Below are 20,955 nucleotides of genomic sequence, written 5' to 3' on the forward strand. Positions count from 1 at the left end.
CCCCAAAAGATTACAGTCTAGGAAACCCTATGGGACAGTTCAGCTCTGTCCTGTGGGATCACCACGATTTAGAATCAACTTGACAAGACACAACAACACATTTTCAAACTTTTTACAAAATAACGAATGCTGTAATTTTTCTGATTAAAAATATAAATAAAATAGAAGCAAAAATCTTCCTATTGTTGAAAATTTAGAAAAGTACTAAAAATTAAAAGGGGGACAAGGAAGGAAATTTAAATTAACCACCATCCCACCATCTGTGGATTATCAATATTAATATTTTGACATATTTCATATATTTCCTTACAGCTTTTTGTTATTGATATGTATTTATTAATATTAGAATTAAAACATACATAGTTTTAGTACCCTGAAGAAAAGTAATATTCTAAATGTGCTCTATATATGGTAGTTGCTGGTGTTTTCACTGTGGGATTAAAATAAGGAACTGAGGTTTGCAAAGGTGGCTTCCTGGTTGGGGTGGCAGGGCTTTAGACCACCAGCAAGAGCACAGGCACAGAGAGGAGGATCATCATAGTTTTTGGGGTGAACAGTGGCACGGGGGAAAAGGATTGGGTCAACTGAATAAGGACAGGTAATGGAGAGCCGTAACTGGGTGGCCTTTTGCCCTCCTAGGCACTAGGGAGCTATTGCATATTCTCGAGCAGGAAATGACTTAACAAAAGGATTTTCCCAAAGGTGAACCATGCAGTGGCTAACAGGATGAAGTGGAGGCAGAGAGTGGGAAGGCAGGGGGAGGAGCATGGATATCCAAGTGGGGAATGGTCTTGGAGCTCCTCAGCCCCCTGGGGCCCAGTCCTGGAATGGCCTGGTGTGGATGAGTCTACTTCTGGGCCGCCAGGATGGAGAGGGACTGGTTGATCTTTACCATGACAATAATGAGGAGGCCACCGGTCAGCAGGAAGGTGGGCCAGAAGAGGGAGAAAAGGAGGGCCTGGGGCCCATAGAGGCGCTGATACAGGACACTGGTCTCGTTCTCCCGAGTTGTTGAGAAGCAGTAGAAAACCTGGCGCTCGTGGAATTTGGCTCTGACCTTTTCCACATCAGCCCGGGCCACTGGGTAGTTGTCCAGGCTGCCTGGGATGTAGGAGCACTGTGGAGGAGAAGCAAGAGCACTCATGGAGTTGGAAATCTCTTTTCATAGGGCTCAAGGGTGAGGGGCTGGTATGGAGTAAAGAAGAAATGATGACTTTAGAGTCAGGCCCTTTGGGCTGGAGTCAGGGCATCTGTTTAAATTTGGTCGGCTGTGCATTGCACAGTCCTAGAGGCACCATTCACAGTCACTTGTGTGAATGGTGCCCCCTAGAGTTGTTCAGTAGTCAATCTACATGGCTGTAGGCAATGGCCCTGGCTGGAGTCCTGGCTGTGATTCCAATTGGCTATAGAATCTTAGGCAAATCTCCTACCCTCTCTGAACCCTGATCTCTTTATTACTTAAATGGGTTAAAAAAAAAAAAAAAAAAATCCAGTTGCCAATATGTCCGTTTCAATTCATGGCTACCTGTGTGTGTCAGAGTAGAACTGTGTCCCATAGAATTTTCAATGGCTGATTTTTCAGAAGTAGATCACCAGGACTATCTTCTGAGGTGCCTTGGGGGTGGACTCCAACCTCCAACCTTTTGGTTAGCACACCAGTGTGTTAACCCTTTGTGCCACCCAGGAGCTCCTAATGGGTTAATAAACCAACCAACCAACCAGCCAGTTGCCTTCAAGTCAATTCCGACTAATAGCAACCCTACAGGACAGAGTAGAACTGCCCCATAGGGTTTCCAAGGAGCGGCTGATGGAGTTGACCTGCTGACCTTTTGGTTAGCAGCCAAGCTCTTATCCACTGAGCTACCAGGAGCCCTGAGCCACAGTATCTTTTTCAAAAGATATTATTAAAGAACGGCTTCAAACTTAACTGTCTATGGAGATCAATGAATGATACAGGCCAATGCATTCTGTATTTCTATTCAGGGGTAAGGTTACACACTCAATTGCCTACAGGGCCTGTCCAGGTATGTTATCTGCGGGTAACACAGGTAATGTAAACGAAGGAAGTAGGTGTAGGATTAAGATGCTAGATGCCTGTTGACACTTGCATTGCAGGAAGTGGCAGGGCTGGGCAAAATGGGGAGAGCCTGACTCAACCAAACTGGCAGTCACCACTCCACCCGAACAATTGATGCCATACCATCAACAAGGCCTGCTGTAGCCAGATCTCCAGCATTTCAAGAGAAGCCAGAAAACCAGATTTTAATGTGCGCTCTCAATATTGGCAAAAATTCAAATTGAAAACCCTTTGAGGCCTGACCCTGTACAAGCCAAACAGAATGTGTTGGTATCTGATGCTGAGATTGAAAGGAAAGACAGGATGTGTTTAAAAGAGCTCTCAGCAGGCAGAGCATGATACACATTTAATTCTGTCGTTGACCATTATCAGTAGGAACCTTCTGGTCTGCTCAGATGAGGCCCACATGGAAAGCTCAGCAAAGAGGCATGCACTGGAGACCCAGGTTTTACCTGGATTCTGCACCAGGAGGCCCGAATGCGGTTATGAGAGCCTCTGGGAGGTATTCTGTGCGTGTGGCCCCTCACCCCACCTGCAGCAGAGTAGCTGGAGGGCTGTGGATAAGCCCAGGTCCCTACGGAATCTCAGTCACTGAGGGTAGGGCCCAGGAATCAGATAATTCTTCATGCACTAGAGTTTGAGCACCACTGCGCTGGTAAAATCATGTCCAAGATCAAAATGTGTAAAAGGGAGACTCAGATGGCAGTGCTGAAGCAGCTTCTCCTTCCGCCTCAGTTCACCTCTGCATTGGAGTGAGGTCTCCCACCCTCAAACCTCCCCGCTCTGAGAGCATTCAGTCCACCAGGGCAGAGATGGTTGCATCATGGTTTGACCCCAGGAAAGGGTTGGGGGGCCACTGCCTCCAGATATGGGTCTCTGTTCAACCAGGGAGCAGCTGAGCCTGGCAAAAAGCTGGCTTCTGAAGAATCTTATGTTCAGAGCTGTTGGGCACTGCAGCAGGGTCCTCAGAGACAGGTGGATCCAGGGTCCTAAGCTGAGAGCCAGGGGGCCTGGGCCAAGTCTCCCCAGTGCCTCTGACTGTGACCTCGAGTACCTACTGGATGAGCAAAGGTATGGCTATGGAGACAGACAGGCCTGGGTTCAACCACCAGTTCCAGGTTGTGTGAACTTGGCAAACTCTGCAACCTCTTAGAGCCAGGCATAGCATGGATGTGAGGTGACAGCCTAGTGGGATTGTCGTGGGGAATAAACAGGATGATGTGTGCAAAGTGCTTAGATCAGAGCCTGGCCCAGGTAAATGCTCAATAAGTGGAAGATGCTATTGTTATTGTTAAAAATATCATTGTTGACTGATCTATGAAATCACAACCACAGCCCCTCTCCTTATTAAAGCGGGCCCCATGGCTGAGCTCCGAGGGGGGCTTGTGCTCACCCCTGGCCTCACTGTACCCCTTGCCTGCTTGCAGTTACTCTGGATCCTTTATTCTGGTGTGTTTGGAGAGACACTGGGCAGGAGTTTGCTCTGCAGAGCCAAGCCCAGACCTGGAGCCTGTGTGCCTCCTCTTCCCCCAGCCCTGGTCCAGCTAACCCTGAGTGACCCTGGGGCATCGCTGTTCTCAACACTGGCCACAGGAAAGACTCAGAACTCCCCCAGGATAAACTAAGTTTTCCAGCAGAACAAGAGAGCAGTGGGGCTGCCCTGTCCACAGAGTAGGAGTGGGGAAGAGAGCCTTGCCTGGTCTCTAATCTGTGATTCCAGAGAACACCCAGCTGCACTGGATCACCACCCCCTGCACGCATGAGCAAAGACCCACTACCCAGCTGCTTGGCGAAAACATGAAGAGTACTTTCACCCCTCACCAGAATGGCAGCCTGTCATGAGCCCTGGTTCTGGCAATGTCTGGGAAATGTTGGTGGCAGCCAACACTGTCCTTTCAGGACCAGATGGAGTTTGTCTCACAAGCTGCTGACAGCTCACTCAGGGGACAACCTAGCCTCTCACTCCTGAGCTGGCAGCCTCAGGATCAGGGAGGCAGCCTGCCCACCGGCCCACCAGCCCACTCCCCAGTCTCTAACATCTCGCAGGAGAATAGCACCAGTTATCACTTACTGCTTGCCTTTGAGAATTTTTTGCTTACTCTTTAGGATAAATCCAAGATCACCGAATGCCAAAGAAAAGCAGGGTCATGAGTAGGAGCTAAAATTTAGGTGTTTCTGAGGCTCTAACTCTGTCTGATGGTGCTGAATCATTCTCCCGGTCCAGTTGTCATGGAGTCGACTCTGACTCATGGTGACTCCATGTGTGTCAGAGTGGAACTGTGCTCCATAGGGTTTTCGGTGGCTGATTTTTCAGAAGTAGATTACCAGGCCTTTCTTCTGAGGTGCCTCTGGGTTAGCAGCTGAGCACATGAGCTGTCTGCACCACCCAGGGACCCCTGAATCATTTTAGTGATAGCAGAACAGGTCTAACTGCCTTACACTGCTCAGGCCCACTCCTCCCTGACCCCCCAGCGCTGTCACCATCCCCCAGCCACTAAGTTGTGACTCTCAGCGTCCACCCATCTCACCTCCATTCCAGCGCAGACCCATTCATCCCATCCCTGGGTACTTGTTGTAGATCCAGCCCCTCTGCCCCGTAACTGAACCCACATTCCTGACACAGCTCTGCCTCAATTGCTTCCAGTAGTGATTTCCAACCTCAGAATCATCCAGAGCTTGCCTTGTTTTTAAAGCCTAACCCAAACGCCTTTCTGAAACCCCGTAACTCTCCTCGCTGTTGGCGGGAAGCAGCTCTCCCTCCTTTTAACCCCCATAGTTCCTTCTCTGTCCCTCTTGATGGTACTACCTCTCCCGTTGTTGGGTGCTGTGCTGTCAAGTCCTTTTCGACTCATAGTGACCATATGTGTTACCCAGTAGAACTGCTCCACAGGGCTTTCTTGGCTGTAATCTTCACAGGAGCAGGTCACCAGGTCTTTCTCTCACAGAGCTGCTGGGTGGATTGGAGCTGCCAACCTTTTGGTTAGCAACTGAGCAATTAACCATTGCACCATCAGTGCTCCTGGATCCCTCCCTACCAGACAAAAAAGACCAAACCCATTGCTATCCAATTGATTGCGACTCATAGCAACTCCATACGGCAAAGTAGAACTGCTCCACGGGGTTTCCAAGAATGTAATCTTTCAGGAAGCAGACTGCCACATCTTTTTCCTGTGGAGCCACTGGGTGGGTTCGAACTGCTGACCTTTCAGTTAGCAGCTCAGTGCTTAACCACTGCACCACCAGGGCTTCCATGGATCCTTCCCTACACGGTAGTAATTCATGCATGAGCTCTCCCACTTTGAGTCCATTCCTAATCAGTCTTTGTTCTCCTACACCCCCTAACAGAGTCCCTGGGTGGTGCAAATGAAAGGCTGGCCATTTGAGTCCACCCAGAGGTGACCCAGAAGAAAGGCCTGGTGATCTCCTGAAAAATCAGCTGTTGAAAACCTTACAGAGCACAGTTCTACTCTGACACGCATGGGGGCGCCGTGAATCAGAATCAGCTCAAGGCAACCGGTGCAGCCCCTGACACAGGAAGTGCTCAAGGGCTGTTTGTTGAATGAAAGGATGAGTGAATGAAGGGATGAGTGAATGAGTGCCAACTTATATTTCCTTTAGGAAAAGCTATTATGGTAGATTTTGGGGGGGAGGGAGAAGGGTGTCGGGGTACAGTGACAGAAAAGTCTCCAAGTATTTGCCCACGGAGGTTGCGCCAACCCTGGTCCCCTCGCTCTCCTGGGAGTCACAGAGGTTCTACCCTGTGGGATCAAGGGCCCGCCTCACATTTGACTCAGCATACAGAATGGAGACAACAGCACTAACGGCTGCTCCTTTTTAAGCTCCTACTCTCCCCCAACCATCAAACTTGGCACCTTATACACAGTATCTCTAATGATAACAACACTTTAAGGTGTGGCATTAATATTCCTATTTCCCAAAGGTGGGGCCTGAGGCTCAGAGGGGTTAGGTGACTGCCTCAGGTTACACAGTCAGGTAGTGGCAGAGCAGGGATCAAACCCAGATCTGTCTGATTCCAGCACAGAAGAGCTAGGTCTGGCTTGACCCTGCACCAACTGTGAGACCCTGGGCAAGGAGATTTATCTTTCTCAGCCTCAGCCTCCACTCTCTACATGGGGATAATGGTGGCCCGGGTTCGTCTCCACATACAGTGGCGATGGGAGCCAGGTAGGGGTGGCTCAAACACCTGTTAGGATTAAGGGAATGTGCACCCATCCCCCAGTCCAATACCTGCTGGTTCCGGTCCCGAGTGTCCTCCGTGTGGTACAGCACGGCCCACCTGCCCACGGCTGACACGTTGACCCACAGGCACGGGTACTGGGGTACCTTCTTGCCCTCTAGCTCCTCCTGGTCCCTGATGTTGGTCTCAATCAGGTGGCATGTGGATTCCTGGGTCCACACACTGGGGAGACCACACACACATACACATCAAACACACGTATACCCTTCAGAACAGGGTGACATACAGAGCACCCAATTTGAACCTCTGATCCCCTAGGAGGCATTAGAGAGATACAGGACTGGGACTCTCACCTGCCCAAGACTCCAACACTGAAAGGAGCTTGACCCCAGGGCCCCTGAACACAGGGGCAGAATCGGAGAATCAGAGAGTACCAGAGCTGGTCGGGGCCTCAGACATCATCTACGTGTGTGGTCCTTACCCTGGCTGCTCATCCAAAACCCTGGGAAACGTGAAAAGACAGATTCCCCTGCCCAAGCCACACCCCAGACCAAGTGTATCAGAATTCACTCGGGTGGGTGAGACCAGCCCTGGTATTTTTTAAAAAGCTCCCTCTCATGATTCTGTTAAGCGATCAGGAATGAGAGCGTGTTAACCACATGATCTTCATCTTACAGAGAATGAAATCGAAGCTCAGAAAGGACGAGTGACATTTCCAAGGCCACACTGGACTGGAAGCCAGGCCTTGGGGCTTCAGAATCTGTGCTTTTCCCCCTAAAAACAGTAGCTGTCGGAGCAGTTTGATCTCCGTGCGAGGGTGGGGAAGATGGTGTGGACGGAGTTTAATCTGCAGATAAAGTGTTGGAGGCACACGGCTGCTCTGAGCAGTGCCGCGTTTAGTAAGATTCCAGCCTGGAATTGCTCCAGTATTGTAAAAAGTGAGGAGGCCCAGGCCCAGGAGAGGCCAAAAGGCTCATCAACACATAAGCAGATCAATTGTGACTTATCTCCCATTTAGCATGCAGAAGGCCCGTTGCCAGAAGTGAGAGATGGGCTTTCAGCAGCTGGAATGTGCTCAGAAGCAAGGGTCTGAGACTTATCCTAAGGACAGGCAGAGAGAATTGCGTGTGTTTGTTCCAAAGAGGAGCCAAGTCAGGAACGTCACGGCTGTTCTTTAAAAGCTCCAGTGGCTGACATCTCAAGAAGGACATTGAGCTTTCTCTCGAGATTCTTAAGCAGTGTTACAGGGAGTAGATTTCAACTCAATGTAAACACTTCCTACTTATCGGAAAAGCCCAAAAGTGAAGTGGTGTGAACAGTGAGGTAGTGAGTGCCCCGTCACTTGCGATATTCAAGAGGCTGGATGCCGCCTGACTGGTATGTTTTGGGGCGGGGGTCAAACAGATGAGCTATAAAATCCCGTGAGTCTCTGGTTCCTCCTAACATCAAATTCACACTGCAGCTCTTGCTCCTATCCTTTGCTGTTTCTTGTATGAACGGTGTCCTGTACCTGTTACCTCCATATCCCAGACTAGCGGGGCTCAGTCCAGTCTGCTCTCACCACACTTCAACCCTAGAACCTATTAATAAATATTGTCTAGACTTTCTTACTGGTGTGAGGGTCAGGGGAGGGACAGGAAGGAAGCTGGGTTGCTGACAGACCCCAGATCCTTAGGTGAGATCCTTCGTGGGCGGGGGGAGGGGAGGAGGGGACAGGCCCGGAGGGGTAGGTACCTTTTCTGGTAGAGGGGTAGCACGGTGGTGCCCAGGATGTAGTAGGTGATGACGGCACACACCACCATAGCCACACCCAGGCAAAGGGCTCGAGTCTCTCCCCGCTTCTGAGCCATCACCAACTTTTTCCCCATGTCCACTGGGGGAAGCAGTCATTTCTAGGGTCACAGAGGCAAACAGAAGTGAGATCACCACAGGTGACAGGTAAGCCACAGAGAGGATGACAGGTGAAAGAGGAGGGTGCAAAAATACCAATAACATGACCCCTATTTTTAGACGGAGCTTTGCAACTGCCAGAGGGCTTCAGGACCCCATGTAGGCCTCCCACCAGCTCCAAGAGGGGAGTATTATCACCTCCATTCTCCCATGAGGGATTCATGGCTCAGAGAGGTAAAGGGACCTGCTCAAGGTCAAACAGTGAGTATGGTTGGCTGAATAGTGACCTCTCCACACCACCCCTCTCCCCCTACCAGAAAAGGTACCTGTCCTAATCCTTGGACCCTGTGAATGTTAGTTACCTTAATAAATGGCAAAGACTTTGCGGAAGTGATTAAATTATGGACATTGAGATGGTGAGCTTATCCTAGATTATCCAGGATAAATGCAAGCAGAAGGATCCTTTTAAGAGATAGGAAGTGGAAGGTTACAAACAAACATAGGAAGAAAAGGAGATGTGACCACAGAGGCAGAGACTGGACTGATGCAGCCACAAGCCAGGGAGTGCCGGCAGCCACCAGAAGCTGGAGAAGGTGAGGAACAACAGAGTCTCCGCTACAGCCTCCAGAGCGAGTGTGGGCCTGCCTTGATTTCAGCCCAGTGATGCTGGTTTCAGACCGCTGGCCTCCAAAGATGTGAGAAAGTAGATTTCTGCTATTGTAAGCCACCAAGTGTATGGTTGCTTGTTACAGCAGCCACAGGAAGCTAATACAGTGAGTAAGCAGGACAGGTGGAACATCACGCACTTTCTCCTAGGACCCTCTATCTCCTAGGGAAATGTGGAGCATTTCACGGTCTGCCAAAACAGTCCCACGACAAGGCTGGCTGGGGGTAGCATGCAGAGAAGGGAGGAGGGCTTCCCAGAAGGCAGCCACAGGCACAGGGGTGGGCAACAGGTTTCCATCAGGTGGGACCTCTGTAAGGGCAGACAGTCTCCTTCAATCAAGGAAAGAAGAAGAAGAAGGAAACAAAAAGAGCTGCCATCAAGTTGACTACAACTCATGGCGACCCCATGTGTATCAGAGTAGGACTCTGCTCCATAGGGTTTTCAATGGCTGATTTTTCAGACGTAGATTGCCAGGCCTGTCTTCTGAGGCACTTCTGAGTAGACTCAAACCTCCAACCTTTCAGTTAGCAGTTGAGCACTTAACCATTCGCACCACCCAGAGATTCTGAGGGAAGAAGACTACTCTCTTATTTCAGGGAATGGGCCAAAGCAGAATGGGGAAAAGTAGCTGACAGTGAGTGTTTCTTCTTTTCCCTTCTTCTGGCAAAAGCCCGCTGTTTATCCTTGAGGGATCTACCCCACCCCAATGTAAGCAAAAAATCCCACCCTCCCCTGCTAGGTCCACTGGACGCTCTCCCAGCAGTGCAAATCTGGACAAAGTGTCTTCAAGAAACAGCCCATTAACCTGTGCTACGTAGAGCCCCAAGGACTCCGGGGGGGAGGGGGCCAAACAGTGGGCTCAGCTGCTAATGGAAAGGCTGGAGGTTCAAGTCCACCCAGAGGCACCTCAGAAGAAAGGCCTGGTGATCTACTTCTGAAAAAACAGCCATCAAAAACCCCATGGAGCACAGTTCTACTGTGACACACGTGGGGTCACCATGAGTCGGTGTGGACTCCAGAGCAACTGGAAACCTAGAACCCCAAAGCCGGCCAGCTTCCTCCCCTTGTGTAGACGTCCCTGGTTCTGTGTGCTGTCCCACAGCCTCCCGGTAAATTTCTTCATTGTTGCTGCAGTTTGTGGGTTGGTTTACGTTAACCTGAGCCCATCTCTACGAAAGACACAAGAGCTCCAGAGAATCTTTCTGTGTAACTCCCTGTTTGAGGATAAATTTTAACCGGATATCAGGGAGAACTTTTTTTTTCATGCCAGGTACCTAAAGTATTAAATACATTATTTTTATAAACTAGTGAGTGTCCAAGGACATTAGTTCAGAGAGATTTCCAGCAAAGTCCTTTATTTTCGACTCAGGTTTCTTTCTTAACTAATGGGCTGTTTGTTTCAAGTGCCCAGTCAGAGACCCTTGACCTCTTCTCTCCCCTAAACTCCGTTGAGTCAATTCTGACTCATGGTGACCCCATGTGTTACAGAGTAGAACTACTTCATAGGGTTTTCCTGGCTGTAATCTTTACAGAAAGAGATTGCCAGGCCTTTCTTTCACGCTGCCTCTGGGTGGGTTCGAGCTACCAACTTTTACGCTATAGCCAAGCACAAACTGTTTTCACCACCCTTTCTCCCCATCCCTCTCTATACCGCCCTAAAGGGGAGAGTCCACATTCAGGCACCAAGGCTACAACTCTGTCACTACCTCCTCTGGGAGGTGGCCCTCCTCTCCCCTACTACTCAAGGTTGTTGACAAGAACAACAGCCCATTACAATTTCCCTCCCTCATCTGGGGCACTGAGGATGAGCCTCCTCTAAGCTCTAATGGAGACAGAGGAAGGTAGCAAGTGAACATAATTTTCTACTGAAAAGATGATAGTGTGTTCAGTTCCTTTCTATTGTATTCCTTCTATTGCCAAGGAGCCCTGATGGCCCAGTCACTGAGCGCTTGGCTGCTAACCAAAAGGTCAGCGGTTCCCATCCACCAGCTACTCCATGGGAGAAAGATGTGGCAGTAAGCTTCTGTAAAGATTTACAGCCTTTGAAATGCTATGGGACAGTTCTACTTTGTTCTATAGGGTCCTTATGAGTCAGAATCGGTTTGGCAGTGGGGTTGCCTTGGTTTATTCTATTATCTGGTGGGGATGGGGCAACCCACACCTTGGTTTACCTGGTACCAGGTAACAAGCCCATCCACATATTTACAAGTACAGGAATACCATTGCATGGCATGGGGCAAAGAGGCCCCCACGACCTGCTTCCCTGGGTCTTTCCAAGGTCACTGCACCTTGGCCCATCCTAGGGACTATGGGATACAAGGAACTTGTGGCTTGGGGCTAACAGGGAATCATGTCTTAAAGGACCTAGGCTGAGTACCCACTTTTCCTCTAGGAAAGTTGGGGCACGCTTGTGAGAGTGCGTCCCTTGTCATAACCCCTGCCTTCCTGGCTAATCATTCCCCTACCTCCCAGGGCACTGCCCCCTCTAATGCACGTGTCCCCCCAGCTCTCTGGGCACTCCTGAGGATGATGAAGGCAGGAACCTGGTGTTACCAGGTCTGGGAGTTCAGGAGGAAGGAAGAGGAAAGACAGACACAGGGACGTCTGAAACCTGTGGTGTGCTCAGACCACGCCTCTCTGTAACACCCCAGTGGGGACATTGCCTTCTCCAAGTGAGGGGGTTTGTAGAGTCATGTGAAATCCTAAGGCCACACCAGGAGATCTATTTCAATAGAAAACTTTGGTGGGAAGTTGGGATTCAGCATCCACAGTGAGAAGCCTCAGACAGGAGGCAGAATAGGAACTGCTGATATCCCCTGGGACTCAAACAGAAAGAAATAGGTTTCAACCGCAACAAAGGGGATTTCAGTTAGACTTGAAGAAGAACTTCCCAGTTTAGAGAGTTGCTAAATATCTCTGGACTTTTTTTCCCCTCCTTTTTAGAGAAGTCCCTTAAGAGCTAGGATGGATTTAGGAAAGATGGGACAGAGCAAAGGAAGGAAGGATTTTGGAGGGTCCTGTGTCTCGATGGCAATGGGTTTTTCTGTGTGTAGCCCTACACTTGGGTTAACATCTTTTTCCTTAGAAAGACAGAGACTAGAGTACAGTGTTTAAGGGCTTGATGGGATCAAATCCTGGCTTTGCCACTTATCAGACATGTGACTATAAAAGGAGGCTAATAGTACCTGCTTTGGAGAGTTGTGATGAAGATCAAATGAAATATCAAATACAATGTATCTAGCAGTATCTGGCCAGCATAAGCCCTCAATAAATAGAAGTTATTATACTAACAAAGCAAACCTTGGAGGTTTGGCACAGATGCCTGGAGCCCTCTTGCCGAGTGTGTTTTTGTCCCACTGTGTCCATTGTGACAACAGCCAGGTGTGGTCCCGATCTCCAGCCTCTTGCCCTCTGGCCCCTCCAGAAGCTAAGACCTGAGGGCCAGAACACTGAGCCACCAGAGCAACCCTGCCACCAAGCCACCCCCCAGCTGACCAGCAACCACGAGCCCTGACTAAGACCAGTTGTCATAGTCCCGAGGCACACCAGCATCACCCTCTCTGGAATCCAGAATCCCCATGGACAGTCCCAAGAGGAAGGGCATGCCTGCTACCCCCCCTCCCTGACCATCTCACGCTGCTTTCCCCCAGATCTCCTGCCAGACCCCATCTTTGGAGAAGCCATTCCCCAAGTGCTCTCAGACCAATACTCACAGTCTCCCGGGTCCCCTCTGAGTTTTCAGCTGGCAGACAGTTTCTTTCTGCCTGGCCCCCACCCTAAAAGAGGCCCCAGAGCTCCAGCAGGAAGCACAGCCTCCCGGGCCATCTCCAAGGAAGCGGCCTTTGGTCCCCATCTGGAGCGAGCCTCCATGCCCAAACATGGTCACGTCTGAGCACACAGCCCAGGGACTCAAACTCGGAGAGCAGGTAAGAGCCAGCAGAGCCGCCAGCTGCTACGCAGGCCCCTGCACCTGCGTGGCCCAGAATCTGGTGGGAAACAGATTTCAAAGAATAACAGACGACAAAACAGAGCAGCCGGGAAAGAGCCCTGGTATAATTGGAAACATTTCTTTTTCACTCCGTCTCTCTGGGCTGGCAGAGGAGGCAGGAATGGGGAATGATTTTCCATTTGTTGATGTGGGGAAGGGAGGAGGAGTTGAAACTTGAGAGGTTGGACTTGTCAGTCATGGGGGTAGGGGGCTGGCATATTCGTGATGGAAAAGCTAAACCCCTCCTGCCTTTGCTGTTTACACGCTGTGTGACCCTGGGCAAGTCACTGCACCTCTCTAAGCCTCAATCTTCTTAGCTGTGCTCTTCAGGGTTTCAAAACCTGGGGATGGCACAGGACCAGGCAATGTCTTGTTCTGTTATACATGAGGTCACCGTGAGTTGCGAGCCAACTCAGCGGCAGCCAACAATAGCAGCAACCACCCTCCTTTTACTCCTGGGTCAGATGAAGATACTGAAACTGAGAGAGGCCTTAAGTAACTGGTCCAAGGTTATTCTGCTCCAAGTGTCCAAGCCAGATTCCAGGCTGGCCCTTCCAGACTGCAAAGCCTGAGCTGTCTCTGCTGCCCTGATTCTGCTCTAGGACATAAAGTTAGCCTCCTGTCTCAGTCATCTAGTGCTGCTGTAACAAATATACCACAAGTGGATGGCTTTAACAAAGATAATTTTTTCTCTCACAGTCTAGGAGGCTAGAAGTCCGAATTCAGGATGCCAGCTCCAGGAAAAGGCCCTCTCTCTCCCTCAGCTCTGGGGGAAGGTCCTTGTCATCAATCTTCCTCTGGTCTAGGAGTTTCTCAGTGCAGGGACCCTGAGTCTAAAGGACAAGCTATTCTCCTGGCTCTAGTTTTTTGGTGGTGTGAAGGTTGCCATGTCTCTGCTCACTTCTGTCTTTCGTATCTCAAAAGAGATTGACTTAAGACACAACCTAATCTTGTAGATTGAGTCCCGCCTCATTAATATCACTGCCACTAATCCTGCCTTATTAACATCATAGTGGTAGGATTCACAACACATAGGAAAATCACATCAGATGTCAAAATGGTGGACAACCACACAATACTGGGAATCATGGCCTAGGCAGGTTGACAGATGTTTTGGGGGAACACAATTCAATCCATAACACCTTTCTTACACAGCTACCCCCCTGCCACCAGAGGTTCTCGAGGTCACCTTGAGTGCCCCAGTCCCTGGGGAGGTGGGTGCAGGCCAGCACTCCGGGTTTAATGAGCCCCACTGCCTCCCTCACCCCTGCTGCTCCTGCCCCAGCCGCCAGAGAGGCAGCAGGCGGTGAAATGAGAGCAGCTGTTCAGGTCTCCCTGATATGCTGTCTAGTGGTTAGTTTCCTTCCACCTCCACCTTCCTAATTGAATCATATCAATACAAGAGCAAATTGTCTGTTTAATGGGCCTCATTAGCAAAACGGGGTCTCAGAAGGCCATTCTTAGACCTCGAGGGCTGTTTGTGATGAAGGACACAGTACCTGGAGTACAGGTTCGGAGGGGACTCTGCCCCCCCCCCCCAGCAGTGATAGTCCAAGGATGGTCCTTGATCAATTTAGGGGCCAGAAGAGTCCTCTGCAGGCCCAGGAATAATCCAAAAATGCCAGTCCTTCCTCCAGGTCCCCTGGGGGAGAGAAGCACAGTGCAACAGACTGCCATTTTTAAGCACGTAAAGGCTACTTGCTGGTAATATACTAAATGAGTTGTTAGAGATTATCACATTGGGAATTCATAAACAGGCAGTAACATACACCCAGGTTCTTTTCCTCTAGGTAGAAGGGGGCTGCGAGCTCTTTCCTGCAGGTCAGTGAACCATAGTCAAACACTTCGACCAGCCTTGTTTTGGAGGGAGTGTGGATGAAAACCTAGATCCTCTGCTGCCAGGGGGTTGTGCGTGACAGATGGTGAGTTCAAGGAAATAAGGGTGTCGTAGCAATAAATATTGATGGTTTGCATTAGTACACAGAGTAAAAAAAGAAAACCAGGTGCCATCTGAGCCAATTCCAACTTGTAGAAACCCCGTGTATGCATAGTACAGCTGCCCTCTGTAGGATTTTCAAGGCTGTGACCTTTTGGAAGCAGATTGCCATGCCTTTCTTCCAAGGTACCTCTGGGTGGCTTCAAACCATCAAACTCTCAGTTAGTAGTCGAGTGCTTACTGTGGCACCCAGGAACCCCATATAGAGGGTTAAACCAAAGACCCACCGTCATCAGGTCGATTCCTACTCATAGTGATCCTAAAGGACAGAGTAGAACTACCCCACAGAGCTTCCAAGGGTGCCTGATGGATTCGAACTGCTGACCTTTTGGCTAGCAGCTATAGCTCTTAACCACTATGCCACCAGGGTTAGGGACCACAAAATATTTTGCCCAAATTTAACCTTCCAACAACTGCCAAGATAATAGCACTGCTGACAATAACCAAGTGAAGTAGATTTTTCTACCCATTTCATAGAGGGGATAATTGAGGTCCAGGGCTGTTAAATAAAATTGTCCATGGCAAGTTACTTCGCCTCTCCAAGCCTGGATTTGTCTCTTATGGGTTGAATTGTGTCATCGAGAAAATATATGTTGAAGTCCTAACAACTGGTACCTATGAATGTGACCCTATTTGGAAATAGTATCTTTGCAGATGGAGTTAACATAAGGTCAAAGTGGAGTAGAAAACCCAAAAACCAAATCCATTACCATAGAGTCGATTCCAACTCATGGCAATCCCACGCGTTACAAAGTTGAACTGAGCTCCATAGGGTTTTCTTGGCTGTGATATTCATGGAAGCAGTTCACCAGGCCTTTTTTTCTGAGGTGCCTATGGGTATACTCAAACTGCAAACCTTTCTGTTAGCAGCTAAACGTGTTAACCATTTGCACCACCCATATATATACGTTTACATTATGTATATAGCATATATATACATGCACACACATAAAATCCTCTCAAAAATTCCACAAGAGGCCTTATTATTTCTGTGAGTGCCCAAGGCCTCTCCCTTAGCATGTGATGTGGTGGAGCCTGCATTTGAACTTGTGCCGCTGACTCCGCAGCCCACCCCTGGTCTTTCTAGAGCTTCCCTAGGAGTGGTTTTTGAAAGTACCAGGGCTCCTTTACAACATCTGCTTGAGTTGCTCTACAAACACCTCTCACTTCAGTCTATAGCTCTTTCTGGATTATGTGTTCACTTATTTATTTGTTGTTCTTGTTAGGTGCTGTCGAGTTAGTTCCAACTCATAGTGACCCTATGTACAAGAGAACCAAACACTGCCCGGTCCTGCGCCATCCTTACAATCATTGCTATGTTTGAGCCCGTTGTTACAGCCACTGTGTCAATCCACCTCGTTGAGAGTCTTCCTCTCTTTCACTGACCCTCTACTTTACCAAGCATGATGTCCTTCTCCAGGGACTGGTCCCTCCTGATAGCATGTCCAAAGTACATAAGACAAAGTCTCACCATCCTCCCTTCTAAGGAGCATTCCTGCTGTACTTATTTATTTAAACCCTCTCTTTCTGGATTGTGCATCCGCTTATTTATTTAAACCCTCTCAAATCAATATCTATTCTCTGCCGGCACTACCTCTTGGGATAATAAATCCCGTAAATCAAGTTGTCAAACGTACTGAGCCGCTGCTGAGTGCGCGTGGCTCGCTGAGTGCTGCAGGAAGGGCTGAGCCGCCCTCAGCTCTGTCCAACCCTTCACTCAGTACAGCACCTGCTAGGACCACCTACTGTGTGGAGGCCTGACTACGCCCCTGTGCCAAGGTGGGTAGGACTTGTCCCCTTCCCTTTGGGGAAGAGATGGATGGATTTTCAAAACTGCAAACAGGAAAAATTGGCAAAACAATACATTTTAGCAAAGAGACAGTAATAAAGGGCAAAAGAAATAACGAAACATTTTTCAATAGAGTTGGGAAGACAAAGCATCAGAACAGGAACATTGGATATCAATATGAGAATTAAATGGCTATACAAGACATGACAAGGGACAGGATAAGGTTACAGCCTGCTGTGTGAAGGACTACCTCACTCCTTTCTTTCTCCCTCATTGAGCCGTATATTCACTTTGCCTCTTTTTTCTTCCTTCTCATCAATATATTTTAGCCTGCTGGGTTGTTAACAGAATTGTCTGCTGCTTGAAATCCTCTCTGAAATAGGGAGGTGTGTAAATAAATAAAGAGCTCTGCTCTCTGTGGTGTGGTATGGTTGCTTTTTTTCCCCCTTTTCCTTATTGCAAAAGCCATCTGAGCTCACTGTGGACAAGCTGGACAATACAGAAAAGCCAAAAAGAGGAGAAACCACACGGTAACCCCACCACTTGAAGGCAATTGCTAGTAAAAGGGGGCTGTGTGTCCTTGCAGCCACCACCTGTCTATCAATTTGTTGTGCTGTGGTGGCATGTGCTCTGTTATGATGCTGGAAGCTATACCACCCATATTTCAAATACCACCAGGGCCACCGGTGTTGAACAGGTTTCAGCCGAGCTTCCAGGCTAAGATGGGCTAGGAAGAAAGGCCTGGTGATCTACTTCCAAAAATTAGCCAATGAAAACCCTATGGATCACAACAGTATTGTCTGACTCGCTTGCTTTGGACATATCATCAGGAGACTCAATTGCTAGAGGAAGACACCTTGTTTGATGAAATAGAGGGCCAGCAATGGTGAGGAAGACTCTCGGTGAGATGGATTGGCACAATAGCCACAATGGTGGGCTCCAATATGCCCGCGATTATGAGGCTGACACAAGTCCTGGCAGTGTTTCGTTCTGTTGTACATAAGGTCACCATAAGCAAGAGTTCAGCTGACAGCAGCTATCTTTGTATCTCTGTACCTCTGTACCTACCTACCTACCTATCTATCTATCTATCTGTCTATCTATCTGTCTATCTATCTGTCTATCTGTCTGTCTATCTATCTGTCTATCTATCTGTCTATCTATCTGTCTATCTATCTGTCTATCTATCTGTCTATCATCTGTCTATCATCTATCATCTGTCTATTTCTGTATCTATCTCTGTATCTATCTATTATCTATCCATCTATCATCTATCTCTCTATCATCTATCTAATGATCTATCTGTCTATCGACTATCTATCTGTCTATCCATCCACCTACCTACCTATTTGTCTATCTATCCATCCATCCATCCATCCATCCATCCATCCATCCATCCATCCATCCATCCATCCATCCATCCATCCATCCATCATCTACCTCCTCCCAGACATTCATAAAGGATGCATGTGCCCTCCCCTCCATAGGGCATGTGCCGCCCTGTCCTTGTCTCCTAAGAGTTGTTCCCCTCCACAAGATTCAGTCCCGGGGGCCTTCCTGCACCTCCTGTACCCTTATCCTTGCCCTCACTTCCCTGTCAAGTTGATGCTCTTAGTCCATGTGTTCATCGTACTGCATGCAGCTCCTTCAGCGCACTCCCTCCCTTTGCAATTTTACACTTGCCCATGGGAGTCCTGGATTAATATGTCTCCCCCCTAGAGTGTAAACTTCCTGAGGCCAGGGACCACAACTGATTCTATTCATGGCTATATCTGTAGTACCTGAAGGAGTCAACAGATAATCTTGGGGTTTTACTATTGTTGTTCAATTTGGAGGGAAGAAAACAAAAACATAAAAACCTCTTGCTTTTGAATGTAACAATATTATAATCACTTTTCCATGCCATAAAATATTTTTAATAAAAGGTTGTGCAGTGTTTCATTATGTGGCTAAAAAAACATAATGTATTTTATCAAAACTGTGTCGTTAGATATTTAGGAAGGATGTTTGCTTGCTTTCTTGCTTTTTTGTGTTTAGTGAAATTCAGAGTCAGCCTCTGCTGATCAATGACGAGTTCCATCCCCCAGCCCTCCACTCACACCCCAGATGTCATTTTTTATGAATTGACAGGCATGGGGGAGAGTGAATCTATAAGGGTGAAGTGTGGGGACCAGAACCTGGAGAAAGAGAAGGGAGAGCCATAGATGTGAGCTTGTTGTCAATTTCCTAGCCCTGCCCCAAGCCGGACTTGAGCCTTGGACAGAGAGAGCCATAGGTAGATACCGAAGGAGCTCTTTTCGTGTGATAGGCTGTGGGTCTCAGAACATAAGCAGTGCCGCTTTAGGATCCAGGTGATAAAGTGGTTCTCTCAAATTCTGCTTAGCTTGATCTGGGCTGAGAATGAAGAGATCAATAAGGCATTTTAGCCCCTGGGAAGTGCTCCCTAGGCAGTGAGCCTGCATCATCACTTAAGATACCTGCAGCAGAGAAGTGGCCAGAGACCCCTCTGTTAGTCAGGGTCCCACAGGAAATGCAGGGCAGTGGTCTGCTGGAGCTGGCTCCCATTGGCTTTGTGAGATCTTTTGCAAGCCAGTTGTTGAATCATTGGAGCTAGAACTCAGCCATGGCAGGAGTATTTGCGCCATGGAAATGTACAAACATTACAAATCAGGATTTTTTTTTTTTTTTAACCAGCATACCAATTCAGAGGCCACACTTAAATTCAGATATTCAAGGAGATCTGAGGAACTATTTACAACAGTGTGGCCATCGCGTAGGGAAGCCCCAGGGAACTGTGCAGTTGCGTAGAGTGATGTTAGTTCCCATCAACTCATGGTGACCCCACGTGTGCAGATCGCCTACTCTGTTTTCCGAGGTGCCTCTGGGTGGGTTCAAACCCACTAACCTTTCAGCTAGCAGTTGAGCACTTAAACATTTGCACTGCTTGGGCTAAAAAGATGGGGAGAGAGTGGTTTCTAGAATCAGGGGAGAGTTGAGAAGAGAGAATTGCCTTGAGAGCAGATGCCTCCAGCCTGAAGAGACCCCACAGGGAGGGAGTGGGGGATTGAATGCTCTCCCTTCCCTTCCTAGGACCCATCTTCTGATCTCCTGAGTCCCACTGGTTGAAGCCAACTGGTAGACCAAGAAGCCTGGATGCTCACCCTATGGTCAGCCTCCAGGGAGAGAGCAAACTGGAGGTCTAAACGGATGTGTGCAAGATGTCAGTCCATCTCCCTCCTGTGGCTTTTGGGCAGGAAAACCAAAAAGCAGGTCAGAGCAAAGAGTGCTAGAATGCATGGGGAACTGCCTGCGAGGCCCGAGAAATATCTATGAGGATCTGAAAGCTATGCAGGCGGGGCCCGTGAGCCAAGACGCCTGTCTGTCAAAATGAACATTTCTCATTTGTTCCCTCAGGCTGGTGAGACCTGGGGAAACTCAGGTTACATAGACAATGCTTCATTAAGTATTCTTAGCATAAAATTTTTGCACATTTCTGATTGTTCCCCTAGAATAAACACCTCCAAGTGAAAACTCCAGGGCAAAGTCTTTCTACATTTTTAAGATCTTTGATTCATATTGCATACTTTTTTCCAGAACGTTTATACCAATTTGCATACCCATGCATCTTCGCCAATATTCGACACTACTGAGTTTTGAACTATTTTTCTTTTGGCTAAGTGAAAAATTCTTTTGTCTCAGTTTTAATTTGTTTTCTTTAAATTACTATAAGATTGCACAGTTCTTCTTATGCTTATTGGAAATAATACTTTTTATTTGTCCTAAATTCCCTTTTTTAAATGTTCAAAGGAATAAACACTATGAAAGCAATTTGCATAGTGCCTGACAGATAGCAAGTTCTTGTAACTGTTGGTTTGCCATCCATTCATTCACTCACTCAGTCATTCCATGTGTGTTCATTGAGTGTCTAATGTGTATAGCCACTACCTGTCTGTCAGTTTGTCGTACTGTGGTGGCTTGTGTGTTGCTATGATGCTGGAAGCTATGACACCAGTATTTTAAATATCAGCAGGGTCACCCATGGTGGACAGGTTTCAGCAGAGCTTCCAGATAAGACAGACTAGGAAGAAAAACCTGGCAATCTACTTCTGAAAATTAGCCAATGAAAACCCTATGGATTACAATAGAATAGTATTTGATACAGTGTTGGAAGATGAGTAGGTTGGAAGGGACTCAAAATCTACAGTGGCTGCAATAATGGGCTCAAGCCTACCAACAGTCGTGAAGATGGCACGGGATCAAGCAATGTTTCATTCTGTTGTACATGGGGTCGCCATGAGTTAGAGCAGGCTTGACAGCAACTAACGGCATCAGCAATAGGAATGAACAAGT

The 20,955-nt window shown here is 48.3% G+C and overlaps 1 protein-coding gene across 1 annotated transcript; it reads right to left on the bottom strand.

Moving 5' to 3' along the window:
- Nucleotides 1–847: 847 nt before the first annotated feature.
- On the bottom strand, nucleotides 848–8,236 carry KCNMB1 (potassium calcium-activated channel subfamily M regulatory beta subunit 1). The gene is made up of 3 exons (XM_003404652.4): nucleotides 8,010–8,236; nucleotides 6,326–6,497; nucleotides 848–1,117 (listed from the first exon to the last, which is right to left on the bottom strand). Exons 1-3 carry the CDS (start codon nucleotides 8,141–8,143, stop codon nucleotides 848–850), a joined length of 576 nt encoding a protein of 191 aa, XP_003404700.1. The 5' UTR covers nucleotides 8,144–8,236.
- Between the last annotated feature and the right edge of the window lie 12,719 nt (nucleotides 8,237–20,955).

Source organism: Loxodonta africana, chromosome 2, assembly GCF_030014295.1.
Source record: "Loxodonta africana isolate mLoxAfr1 chromosome 2, mLoxAfr1.hap2, whole genome shotgun sequence".
In the NCBI taxonomy this organism is placed as follows: Eukaryota; Metazoa; Chordata; class Mammalia; order Proboscidea; family Elephantidae; genus Loxodonta; species Loxodonta africana.

Bases quoted from the DNA above. Each gene is read 5' to 3' on its own strand.
- KCNMB1 (XM_003404652.4), bottom strand. From the start codon at position 8,143: ATGGGGAAAAAGTTGGTGATGGCTCAGAAGCGGGGAGAGACTCGAGCC. The intron at 6,498-8,009 runs GTACCTACCCCT...TGGTCTCCCCAG, and splicing joins CTACCCCTCTACCAGAAAAG to TGTGTGGACCCAGGAATCCA. The intron at 1,118-6,325 runs GTATTGGACTGG...TCTCCTCCACAG, and splicing joins CTCGGGACCGGAACCAGCAG to TGCTCCTACATCCCAGGCAG.